Source organism: Xiphophorus maculatus, chromosome 5, assembly GCF_002775205.1.
Source record: "Xiphophorus maculatus strain JP 163 A chromosome 5, X_maculatus-5.0-male, whole genome shotgun sequence".
Lineage (NCBI taxonomy): Eukaryota > Metazoa > Chordata > Actinopteri > Cyprinodontiformes > Poeciliidae > Xiphophorus > Xiphophorus maculatus.
Window position 1 is genome coordinate 25,416,608 of NC_036447.1, and position 13,454 is coordinate 25,430,061.

Below are 13,454 nucleotides of genomic sequence, written 5' to 3' on the forward strand. Positions count from 1 at the left end.
TTTGTGTGTATAAGGAGTTCCTGTAAATCACGTGTCAAACTCCAGTCCTGGAGGGCCGCTGTCCTGCAACGTTTAGATGTGCCTCTGCTGCACCACCTGAATAGAATAATTAGGTCATTAGCAAGACTGGGAGAACTGATCTACACAAGGAGGAGGTAATTAAGCCATTTCCTTCCAGCGTTTCGTACCTGTGGCACATCTAAAAACTGCAGGACAGCGGCCCTTGAGGACTGGAGTTCGACACCCCTGCTGTAAATGGTGGCTCAAAATGTGCCTTTATAAAAACAGTCGTATAGAATTTTGTTTTACTTAAGAAGCCCACTGCAGACTTTGTAAAGCTACCACTGCTAGATACAGTCTTTGTTTTGAGTCAACAATAGGGGGGAAAGATGGACCGGCTTGACCAGTCAAAAATAAGCTCCCAGCCTTTCTAACTGTACTGGACGATGCTGACCTGCAGGGCCGTGCAAAGACCTTTGGGGGGGTAAGGGCTCAAAGTTAAAAATGGGCACATTGAACAGCACAAAGGGGTTAAATCTATATAATAGTTTGATTTTAGCACCTCTGAGATCTAGAATAATAAGACTGGGATATCAAGGCAAAGAAAACTCAGTAGCTGCTGGTAGGGGCCACTCAGGGACCCCTAGAAATGGTTTAATTGTAACACAGACCATAGATCTAAACCTGTAGCATCATTTATAGAGAATAACAATGTTATTACACTTTATTTAATGCATTCAGCTGAGAAAAATAAATAGTACATTTAGGATTTAATTAGGACGTTTACTTTGTAAAAGTTTAAAGAATCATCTTGATAGTTTGATTGTTGTGTTACCATGGCTACAATATGGTGTAATCTTTGTGTTTGAATTGGGTTTGTTCACAAATACATCACAGCAAATAACCAATAATCAGTGATTGATTTTAAACTCGGCCAATAAACCTGGTCTCCTTCTCACAGATTCACCTGATCTATATTTAAACATGTTATTAATGCTGAGGTTCTTAGTAGGACGGGTTCCAGAGGGAGGGGGGTTCTGTCTAAGGCCCCATATTACCTTGGGCCGGCCCTGGAGGAACAGCTGCTGCGATGCGCATCTCTAGAATCTACCTGGATTCACCTGGAATCTACCTGGAATCCCCCGGTGGTCCCCATCAGTCCCCCGATGCTTTGGAGACATTTTGATTCATTTCATTGTGGCATGTTTGGCTTTTTGCTGCGGTTCTAATTATTGCTGCAATATTTTCTCTGATGTTTATTTTGTGACTCTAATTGGGCCGAATCTTCCTTTAACACTTGAGGTTCTGCAATAACTTCTATTTACAGCCCAGAACAATTATGAAAATATAAATAGAAACAGTTTTTCTAACTTCAACCTCAGACCTACGTTTTTATTCACAAACCAGTGTGTGAAAAAATATTCTTGCCCATAATTTGATAGTTAAAGGACACAGATCCGCCTCCTCCTCACCATGGACCCGGAGTCTGAACAACATGGAGGCTCTGAGAGTCATTATTAGACTGAGGGCAGCCAGACTAGTTTATTCTGCTAAATTATTAGATTTAGCTAAATATTATTGCTGAGGGGCAAAAGCAGGCCTTCTGACATACAGATTAAAAATAAAAAATTGAAAAAAGAATTTTTGGAAAAAAGAAAAAACTCCAAAAGGGCACTAGGGGCATCAAGGGAGCTACAGCCTGCCTCCTCAATCAGCTGGCTGCCGTCCTTCCATTGGTGAAGTCTTTGTCATCCTCGTCACAGAAGTTATCCGGCAGGTTGGTCCAGTCGAATCTGTTCTTGCAGTTGCTGCATCTCTGGTCGACCACGACCTTCAGTCCGTAAACGCGTTTCGTGACCGTACAGTTGCGGCTGCACCGCCGGCAGCACCTGAAGAGCTCCAGCAAGGACCACTCGTCCACCACGAACTCAGACGAGCTGCGGGGTTTCAGAAAACACACACAGGTGAAATAAAGACGCGAGTAAATAAATACTAAGTAGAAGGACGCTGAAAGCTTTCAGTCTGAATCAACATCTACAGCAGCAAACCTTCCCAGATCCACCAGGTAGTGTCCGTCACCCACACTCAGCGAGGTGGAAACTTCCTCGTCGTCTTCAGCTGTACATGAACATATTTGTAATAATTGCAACTTCCCAGCATACATCAACGTCATTACTTAACTAAAAAAACAGATTAACGTTAACTCACCATTATTTTCTGACTCATCTTGACAAGATGCTGCCTCTGCTTTCGGCTCCTTGACATAACAGAAGGTTTAAGAGAAAAAAGGAGCGGATTTTGGAAATAAAGCAAATTCTAAATATGTTTTTAGGTCTAATTTGATGTAATAAAAAAAAAGAAAGAAAACAGCCATTATACTAAATATACTTAAAGTTGCAAAATTATAAAAACTGTTAAAAAAAAACCATTTGGTAACTCTTTATTTGAAGGGTGTTCATAAGACTGACATGACACTCATAAAGCGACATAACACCTGTCATGAACATGAAGGACTTTTTATGAATGTCTATGACTGTCGTGTCATTTGGTAAATAATGACACTTTTAATGCAAAGTTGGCACTTTTAAATGGCTTTCAATGCAACTTTTAGAGCAACTCATCGCATTGAAGTGTCATTATTTACCAAATGACACGACAGTCATAGACATTCATAAAAACTCCTTCATGTTCATGACAGTGTTATGTCACTTTATGAGTGTCATGTCAGTCTTATGCAAACCCCGTCATATAAAGTGTTACCATACAGGGTAAATCAGAAATAATATATTAAAATCTGTCCCACGTGAGAGAAACTCGCTGATCACAGATACAAGGAACAGATAATTAAATTATGGGATGCATAAACTGAACAGAATATCACCGTGTATGTATAGGAGGGTTCAGACAACAGAGTGATGTTTCAGAAGTAATGATCAGATTTACCTGTTCATGTTTTGAAGAAGATGCACTGATGTCCTGCTTGGCCTCATTTGAAGAACTCATCATGGATTCTTCTCCAGAACTCCCTGGAAAACAAACAAAAAAAGAATGAGTCAGTCTAATTCTGCTCGCTTTCTTAAATTTGGCATGATTAGTGAATTTATTACTAACCAGTACTGTTCTCCCACCGAGACTTAAGTTGAAGAAGTCATTTCTGCTTTGGCCTGAGGATACACATGAGGTAAGAGACTTAAGACATCAGTGGAATCCATCTTAACAGGTTTAAATTCAAAAGTGTCACAACTAGAGGAGTGGCTTTATTAAATGAACAGATTCTCATTAATTCCACAAATTATCAACATTTGTGTTACTAAAAGTATTTGCTCATCCGTCCAAATCATTCATTTTAGGTATTCCAGTAACATTCATGACCACATGTGTGTAAAAACAAACAAACAAAAAAAAAAACTAGGGCTCTACAAACATTTGTGAGCTAATGGGTAAAATAGAGGAATATCAACAACTTTCTGCAGTCTCCATAGCAACAGGATGAGCCTCAGACCAGCTAATGGCGGAATCCCGAGGTTCAACGACTATCTGCAACTTTTAGATGCGCTGCTGCTCTAAAACAGGACACATGTTGTTTCGGTCGACGGTCCTGATGATTCAACACCTTAAGCACACTGACTGAGGGGGGTTGGTGTTTTAAAATGATATAAAAACATGGACGTCATAAAGCCGCGTCTTTAGCTGGCGCACGTGTCGACAATAACAACAAAGATGGCGGGGTTTCTATCAACACTGCTGTGTTGCTCCGCATCCAGCGAACCTACAGCCTCATAAAACTTTTTTTTTTAAGTTTTATTTACCTGAAACGCTCCTACTCGGCAATGAAACAGAATCCCTCAGTTATTAGCTACCGGAAGATGAAACGCAGCAGACGCTAGGTTCTTGTTCCTCACTTCCGGCTCCATGTAGTAAAGGGTTACTTCTCTTTTTTTCTACTGTTTTAAAGAATACTCTGTGCTTGGCTAAGGCTTCTTTTTCTTAACTTTCTGAATCTGTGGAGCTTTATTTTTTTACCATTACGTTAAAAACAACTGTTTACTTACCTCCTCCTTCCTATGTATGTCAAAACAAACGCTGGAGCAACACCGCCATCTACTGAACGGAGAGTGAACTGAAACGTGACATTTAAAAGGGGGTTGGAAATTATTCTATATCTTTCAGAATAAACTGTTATTAAATAGTTACAAAAATTGGGAACCGTTGAGTTTTCTCTGTTGTACCTTTTTTTTTTTAACAGGGAAAAGGAAATTGAAAATCTCGACAAGTAAAAATTAAACTTGAGCATTTTTTGCTAGCTAACATGACATTTCAAATTCCAACATCTGAAGGTAAATGAAATGCACTGTATTGGCGAATTATGTAAATTCATAACGTTTTTGTTTCCTATGAAATATAAACATCCAGCTGTGCTACACACATAAGAAAAGGATTATTTTGAGTCAAATAAAAGGTTGGTTTATATTTATCTGCACCATCAGATTGGTTATTAACTTAAGGTGTCAGAGCTTTAACCTATATTCTATACTTTAGAACGATTCACCTTTCATATCTTAACTAGAATTTCATGATATAATACCTAGATAATTCAAACGAATCGCTTATGTTTCAGAGTGGAATGCTCGACTTGATTTCTAACTTTAGATTCAAAACAGTGAACGAAATCATCTATTTTTTTAGCTTCAGCACAAAAAAAGACAATAATGCACATTGTTCTATAAAACATACTGCTGTCGGGTTCAAACAGCATATTTTTTTTATTGCTCAGTGTTCTGCAAGGGTATAAGAAGTTTCTTACTTTGCGTCTTTATTGTCCTTATGTACAAGTGTAAGTTACAAACTCACAGAGCAGCTAATGTGGAAACTATGCACACATGTATACCGTTAAAATAAATATAAAAATCAAAGGAAATAAGCCGTAAAAATGTCTTAAAAAACAGTTTTGTTTTCTTTCTTTTTTTTTTTTTTTTTTGCTGAAATAAATCAAAATTCCTAAAACTCACACCAAGAAATAAAAAATAAAAATTTACACATACACTTTGATTAATCAATCCAGCCCTACTGGGCCCACACAGACATGCAGGTACACTATGTTGCATCCAGGTTTTATTCGTTTCCAACCACGGGGCGATGTGTGTCCTAAACATTCAACGACTTGCTGTGGTCTGGAACAGGTAAACTATCAATAAAAAAATTGAAAAAGTCTTAAAACAAAGGCTGCGTTTTAGTTGAGTTCTTGTATCAGGATGTACGGGTTTGTTGCTTTAAATGCTGCAAAATTCTGCACCGAGGGGGGAAAAAAAACAGACAAAACAATATTAAAAGGGCAGAAGTAGACAAACATACAACTGTGTGTGTGCAAATATGATTAGAATCCATTAAAAACAAAAAAACAGTCCAGTAACTATTCGGTAAATAGAAAGAAGTTTTAGATATTACATTTGAGCCTGCATATGGATACAAACAAACAAGAAGAAAAAAAGAAATTCTCTCAAACTGCACAAGAACGTTCTGAACTCATCTGATATGAAACCGTTTCATGGCTGCAAATAAATGTCTGCATATGAAATCCAAATTGGATGAGAGTATGTAAAAATCAGTAATCTGTAAAACATTAACTCAGACGTCCATCCGGTTAACAACTCAAGACTTGAACCAAGCTTGACGCATAAGAAAAAGAAAACGACCTACGCTGTTCAGATCTTTAGTTTGTGACCTACAGGTTAATATTTGGATCATGGCCGCCGACGAGGGAGAGAAGGGGCTCCTCAATTTTAGGTTCTTCACATATTAGTCTAATGTAATAATAATAATAATAATAACAATTTTAAAAAAGCTAACTTCACCTGAGAATGCAAAGAGGTCTGTGAAAGACATTAACATGCGTGCAATTAAAACCGAAAAAGAAAACAAGCAACAATATACAAAATAGCTATATCTTTGTACATTTATACTTAAAAATTACAGGTCTCTAGATACTTTCTAAATCTGCCTTTTAGCTAACGTGGCTGCACACACACACACACACACACACACACACACACACACACACATAAAAGGAAACATGATATACTTTAATCCAGACATGAAAGTGGCACTCCGGCCATCGCTGCGCATTTTGTAAAGTGCTCTGAAGTGTAAAGAGAGAGAGAGAATCCACAGTTATGTCATGGAGAAACAACAAAAAAAAAAAAGGATCGTTTTTAACTCGTGTCCCCGGCATGCACACTGCTGCAGAGAGACGGGGCGGGTTGTTTCATCAGCTCTGTGGTGAGATTCAACAAACTTAACACATCTGCCTGCACACCGACACACCGACACACACACACACACACACACACACACACACACACACACACACACACACACACACACATGCATGCAGGGCCTTGCAAAAGATGCCATAATGTCGTAACCTTTGAACTTTTCCCACATCTTGGCTTGGTTTAACTAGGGCTGGGTGATATTTCTTCAAAATAAAATCCCACTTTTCTTTTTTCTTTGTCATAACTGATCAATTTTTTTCCTGCGTTTTTTTTTTTCCTTAAAAAAAAAAAAAGGGGATGGAATATTTTCAAAAAGTGGCTTTTATTTCAGTCATGCCTTCTGAAAGTCGTACGGCGGCGCGTCAAGGCGATACGGGAATGTTTGTTTAATTTGAAGACTGCAGTCACTATATTAGAAGGATAAAGAGGCAATTTTACCAGAAGAATGTCTTAAAATTAATTTTTAAAAAAAGAAATGGATCATCACCCAGCACTTTATGCACTTCTTCACGTTTTATTGGGAATTTTGTGATCAACCAGAATAAATAAAATGGTACTAAATTGGAAAGTGAAAGCAAAATGGCTTTGCGAAGACAAAAATCTGGCATGCATGTGTGTTCACTGCAAGCCTCTCTAAACACGGCTGCCACTTTGACCGACAGCCGGGAGGCCTGTGGTGACTCTGGAGGAGATGCAGAGACCAGCAGGTCGGGTGGAACAATCCGTCGCCGGGGCAACCTGTATTTCTGAGCTAGACGAACTGAACGTTTCGGGCTACAGGCAAAACCCAGAACCCCTCTCAGCTACATGGTGAGACATGGTGGTGGCAGCCTCATGCTGCGGGGAGTCTTGGGCAGAAGAATTTTTGATGAATGAGATTATTTGAAATTATGAACAGGCAGGAATTTAAGCTGTGTGACCCAAAAACACATGCAGGTGTAACTTGATGTGAAATGGGGGATCGGTAAGGTTTTAGAGACGGACGAGGAGTGAATGTAAATGCACACCACATTTTACCGAGTTTTATCTAGAATAAGATAGGAATCATGTTTGACTTTACATGTTTATGTCTGTAAATCAACAAAACTGGAGAAAACCTAAGGGCTTTAGCAACGCAACGTCTATGCTTTACGAAAAAATGCGGCCGCCGGAACGTCTCAGAATTAAATCTGTTTTAATTTACAAAGCGACTGCTGGTGTGAAGAAACGAATCGCTGTCTTGAATTTAAAGATGGCATTTCAGTAACTTCAAATATGAACACTTTCCACTGAGGTAGGATGAATGGACGGTGCTCCAGCACCATCTCTGCAGCCATGAGGAAGGGGAGGGTTAGGAGGAACCACTCGGAAATACTTGATCTTTGTTCTTGTGTGTTTAAGGGAAAAAAAAATAATTAAAGCAATTTCCCGGTAACAAAGTTTCCTAATTGAATTTGATCTATGTTCTTTTTTTTTTTTTTTGTCTGAATGCAAAAACAAGAAGTCCAACCACGGCAACAACGACTGTGCTGCCTGAACAGATGATGATGATGATGATGGAAGAGAGAAGAGGAAGACTGTAGGCTGGATCCTCAGAGAGGGGCGACCCAGCCGGCACGTTGCAGCGCCGATGACGCTTCATCAGAGTCCTGTAGGTGCGAACCGACGCGGGCGCTCACTCCACCGCGAAGCCGCACGTCTCCTCGATCGCCGTCAGTAGCTTGTCGTACAGTTTGTCGTAGCTCTCGTAGGGAGGAATGTCGATCCGGTTGAAGCTGGAGAAGAACGGAGGGGAGAAGGCAGTCAGTGCGGCATGTTGCTGTCAAACTCTTCGAGGTCGAGAGTTTTCCATGTTTCCTGTTAGCGAGTTCAGTTTCAGGATGACGGATATTTTTCAAGACGGCCACCGTTTTTTGAGTCTTTTGGATCAATTGTTGCCGCAAAATGTTACCCACGTTCATGTGGTGGTGGGCGGCCTTTATGTCACTTCATGACTTTTTGACTTTGGTCATTCTCTTCATACAACGTTAAAGTATTAATATGTTCCAAAGTCAGATGCCAAAACTGAAACTGAGGACTTTGCAAAACTCAAACCAGTCGTCAAGAAGATGTGAGACGTAGGTTGAGATAGGCGAGTGTTAGCTTTCAAGAATTGGTGCTTAGCATTAGCTTCTACTAATTCTTTGGATGTTTAGTGGTTTAGTGTTACCTTATGCTATTTTTTTCAATATTTTAAGCAGGCTAGCATTAGCGTCCACTAATTCTTTGTGATTAGCAGTTTAGGATTAGCTTCCACTGGGTTTTTTTTTTTAGTGTGCTCAATTAGTGTTAGCATCTGGAAACATTTTACAATGTGTTGAGTGGTTTAGTGTTAGCATCTGCTAATTTTTAAAATGGTTTTGGCAGTGTACCGTTAGATACTTAAAGTTTTTTATGTGCTTAGTAGCATAGCGTTAGCTTATGCCATTACTTTTTATTTGTTTAATGGTTAATATTCTTGGTCAGTAAATTAGTGGTCAGTGAACTTAACCAAACATATTCTCCATTACCACCATGGTGGCCATTTTGAAAAATGTCCACCAGAAAAAAAGAAAGAAAACATAAAAGATTTCTATAGTTCAAATTATGTAGGCTGTGTTTTCACGCCAAACACATTCATTTAATTGCCAGTCTTAATTTTAATCACGGTGGCCATCTTGAACAAAATCAAAAAATTATCAGTAAATATGATTTCAAATTATGCATGATTGTACACAAAAGTGATCCGTTATTAAAAAAAAATTTAAATGAGGAAATTTTGCACATAAAATAAATTTTCCTTGATGACCATGGCGGCCATCTTGAACCTCTCAGTGGCTAGCATATTGTTTTCAAAACAGCAGGCCTCTGGGAACATCTGTGCCACATTAGGTTCTTGTATCCGCATGTGAAAGATTTTGTTAAAATATTCGATTATCTGCTCCACTAATTGGCATAAATACCTGAGCGACTAAACCCGACTAGAACATTTTTACTTCAATCATTTGAACAAGTCTCCTCTGTAATCATTTTTGATGCCTCTCACGTTTGAAGAAACAAAGTCGCTACTGATTGTACATGTTCAGTCATGACCAACTGTAAGAAAACTAACAGAGATATATTTTGGAATCATGAAACATAACCCCTGCGCCTCACCAGGTGTGCGCTTTGGGCAGGTTATTGGCGTTGGCATCAATCTGATGAATGGTGAAGAGTCTGGGTCCTGCTGCACCTGCAACGGAAACATACAGTAGGATCGATGAGTTGCAGTGCAGACTGCAACATGCACTATGTTCTGCACATATTGTTAAAAAAAATTTTTTTAAATAAATTTCTGTCTACACAAGGGATTGCTGCACAAATCAGTGCTCTACATCGATCAGATGGGCATCTTGAGATACTTACATCTAACCAGCTTTCAGTTACAGTTTTGGCTCAACCATATTAAAATTGCTCTGTGTGTAATCAGACCTGAATGTGACGTTATGCCTGGACTGATCTGAATTTAATTTGGATTCATTGCACATGTTTGTAAAGTTCCTCCAGATGGAATTTCTTGCAATTTGGCCGATAGTACAACAAACCCTACAATGGCTGTGTCTGGCCAGTAAGAGCTTGCGTTTTTCTCAACGCCTTTCAGTTTTTCTCATTTACCTTTTCAGTAAGTTATTAAAACATTTACTGAATTAATGTAGAAATCTCTTAAGGAGAAGCGGAACAAAAGCTAGCCAGGCGCTACGTGCGGCTCCTGGCTTTCTGAAGCGATCTGCTGAAGAGCGGTGAGTGACGTTACGCACCCTGTAAAGCCTTGAAGCCCTGCAGCGGGACTCTGGACGAGCCAGTAACGAACTGCAGCAGCCGGGCCCTCCTCTCCTCGTCGAACGACTCCACGGCTTTCCAGAACCACTTGACGATGTTGCTGTCTGGGGTGCAGTGCTTCAGCCGAGTGTTGGACTTCCAGTCGGCGATGTCGATCTTCCCCAGGCCGCACACGATCAGCTGAAAGCACAGACGTTTTGGTCACCGTGAAACGGAGCACGTTTAGACAAACTAAAACGATAAATAAGGAATGAGATGCTCTTGTGGATGCTGGTGTACCTCTAATTCCTTCTCGTCGAAGGACTTGAGCAGGTGCTGCGGGATGACCTCGTTGAAACCTTTCTGGAGAGCCAGAAACTGAGCCTCGATGCCATGGAGGAAACGCCAGTTCACGTAGAGCCTGCAGACGGGTCCGGAGGAAAACAGCGTTCACCACATTTCTCACACTGACACGGGGAAACTGAAGATGTGGAGCTTTGCGTGGCTGTTCTCTCCGCCAGTTGTTCTGTACCTGACATACTCCTTCTTGGTGTCCTCCGTCACCGGGATGCTCTTCCCGTTGGGCTTCAGCTCGTGTGGGATGATTTCTCCGTAAGCGTTGTGCTCCACGCAGAAGGTGTGGTCCAGGACCCCTGTGATGTCATTGTCCCTGAGGAGCAGAGAAAAACCAATGAAATTATAATCCCATTAAATTGGTGAGTCATCAATTCGACCGACAAACACTTTGTTGATCCCAAAGGGAAATTAAATGTAACTCAATTATTCATGTTTCTTCAGAGTTGCTGTAGATACTGAAAGCAGAGGGAAGGAATTATCTCCAGTAGCAGTCTGTATTACAGTGAATCTGAAGAAGCCTCTGACTGAAGACACTGTACAGTTGTATGCCAGGTTGTTGATTTTATGAAGAGTCATTCTTTGCACCATCGTCTCCAGTTGTTCTACAGCAGTACCCAGAACATAAAATAAGATATTTCATTATTTTACTATAATAATAAAATAATAGTAAAATAATAAAATATCTTAAACCCATTAAAACACATATTTAATAGGTCTAAAAATGGTTTTATTTATTTTAACCTCCTGAGACCCTGCATCCTCATATGAGGACATTACATTTTTGTAAACACAGATGTAAATAATAACATTGATTGAATGGTCTTATCGTCACACAGATAGACCCAATGTCCTCGTCTGAGGACATTGAGTTTTGAGATAACCACTTATTGTAGAAAGCTAAAATTTCATTTTTAGGCTAATTGGGTCCTTATGATCCCAAATGACAAGGAGAAAATGTATATGCAAAAACAGACGCATTGTCCTCATATGAGGGCATTGGTTTTGACATAGTTCAAGAGCACATAGAAAGCTAAAATTTAATTTAAACTAAAATTAGGTCATACTAATCCCAAATAGTAAGGAGACATAAAAAATGCACATCAAACAAAAGCCCGGGTCTCAAGAGGTTAAAGAAAAGAAAACAGATCTTACAAGATCAAACAAGATCTTATTCCCATTTGTAATATTTTGTTTTTATTATCTACTACTTTTATTTCATATCTTCAGGTAACTTGATACAATCATTACAAATATTGTTTAAACAATGTTTTCTTCAACTAGATACTTTTGGTGCCGTGTTGTTAACATTTTGTGTAGATGAGTCTAGATGAACAAAGTGTCGAATCCTGACATAGAGCATCCATCCTTAGCTTAAACTAGTCTGAGTTATTGTAAGAGTTAAGCTGCTGCATGTTTAAACTGACGGGCGATATTAAATGCTTTGCTCATCATATTTACTCTCTAAATGTCCATGTTTAGAGATGCTAATTACACCATAATCTCTCTGCTGTCCCTCAACCTCAACTAGATCCGGGATGATGGGAAACGACAGAAACATTTAACTTGGCTGCACTAAGCAGGTTTTAATTGGCTTTTTCAGTCTAAAAAAGTAACGTTTAAGTGAATTGGAATCCTTAGCTTAATTCAATTTGTATTTAAAATGGCTTTTTATTTGATCCAGATTAGATCTGAGTGGATAATTGTTGCGTTACATTAACAGCAATTTTCCCACCTGTTTGTCAGCCTATTTGTTTAATTGAAAACAATCTGCTGACATCGAGATCACCAGTTTGAATAATGGCACCAAATACATCAGTATTTACATAATAAAATAAATATTCATCTCGTGTCAAAATGTGACTAATGTGTCAAAAAGCTTTGCCTTTTTTTCCACTGCTGCCTTTCTCAGTGGAGAGGTTTCACTGACTCGGCACCAGAGGGCGCTACAGTTTCTTAACTGTAACAAAAAACACTGTTGATGTGTTTTTTTTGTTAACCATTTCTATTTTTTTCATTTAGATTTTTTTTTTAACAACAATGTTAGAGGATGTGGACATTGACAAACTAAAGCAGCAGGAAATCTAAATTAATAGAATTAAAATAAAACAAAACAAAACAAATGCTTTTAAAAGTAATGTCTGATCCTGGCAACAACATTAGGGTAGAAGTGACCACACTCTTGTGTCCAAGTACTTCATAAAGACTTTTCTTCTTCTACTTCTCTTCATGAAAGCTGAGTAATGAGACTTAAACATAAGAATTGAAAAGCTTCAAACGTCCACATGTCTAGCAGTTACGTTTTGACTATTGACGGATTAAGAAATACGTCTCTACTTACAAGATCCAAACGAGGCTGTTGTGGAGGTCGGGGTCGACAGACTCCATGTCGTCCAGCGTGATTGGTTTCCCAAGCAGCTGTTTGTAAAACGGCAACGTGAAGCCTCCGTCGATGTAGTGGCCGTGAAACACCGCCATGCCCATGATGCGGCCCACAAAGTGGAAGTACGACAGGTGTTCCTGCAGGTTACGAACAGCGTTTACCTGGATTCTGATCGCATTTGCTCAAATAATATCACAAACGATGACGAAATCGAACTCAAAAGTCTTGCAGTTTTGTATATTCAAATAAGCCAATACGTCGAGATTATCCTTACTGGGTTGACAGCAGAGTCTGGGTTAATCTGTAGAGTGTAGATGTCGTCTCTGGAGTACTGGAACAAGCCGTAATATGGGTTCAACATCTCGTGCGACAGCAGGTACAACCATTCCCTGAAACACCGTTTGAGTCAGCTCAAAGTCTTTACGTCAAATCTGTTAATCGTCAACATGCGTGGTCTCAAAGACGACTTACCGAGCAACTCCTCCATAGTCCAGTCCCTCTTCTCCTCTGAATTTTATCATCAGTCTTTTCCAGAGATCCTTCGGACGCATCTTCATCACTTGTCGATACGACTCCTGAGGGTCAAGACAGACAGCAGAACTGTACAGTCGACTTAGCAAAACTTGTGTTACAATCGAACAAGCTGAGTG

General features: G+C 39.5%; 1 protein-coding gene across 2 annotated transcripts in view; it reads right to left on the bottom strand.

Moving 5' to 3' along the window:
* Positions 1 to 4,719: 4,719 nt before the first annotated feature.
* The window catches only part of LOC102234869 (E3 ubiquitin-protein ligase SMURF2-like), a 63,587-nt gene continuing 54,852 nt past the window's right edge, over positions 4,720 to 13,454 (bottom strand). For both annotated transcript variants that reach the window (XM_023333816.1, XM_023333815.1), the window contains exons 13-20: positions 13,276 to 13,379; positions 13,079 to 13,193; positions 12,763 to 12,941; positions 10,600 to 10,737; positions 10,368 to 10,488; positions 10,067 to 10,268; positions 9,426 to 9,501; positions 4,720 to 8,026 (exon numbers count right to left, since the gene is read on the bottom strand). In XM_023333816.1, coding sequence (XP_023189584.1) covers positions 7,927 to 8,026; positions 9,426 to 9,501; positions 10,067 to 10,268; positions 10,368 to 10,488; positions 10,600 to 10,737; positions 12,763 to 12,941; positions 13,079 to 13,193; positions 13,276 to 13,379 — 1,035 coding nt within the window. In that variant the 3' untranslated portion in view covers positions 4,720 to 7,926. The remainder of the gene's footprint in view (positions 8,027 to 9,425; positions 9,502 to 10,066; positions 10,269 to 10,367; positions 10,489 to 10,599; positions 10,738 to 12,762; positions 12,942 to 13,078; positions 13,194 to 13,275; positions 13,380 to 13,454) is intronic.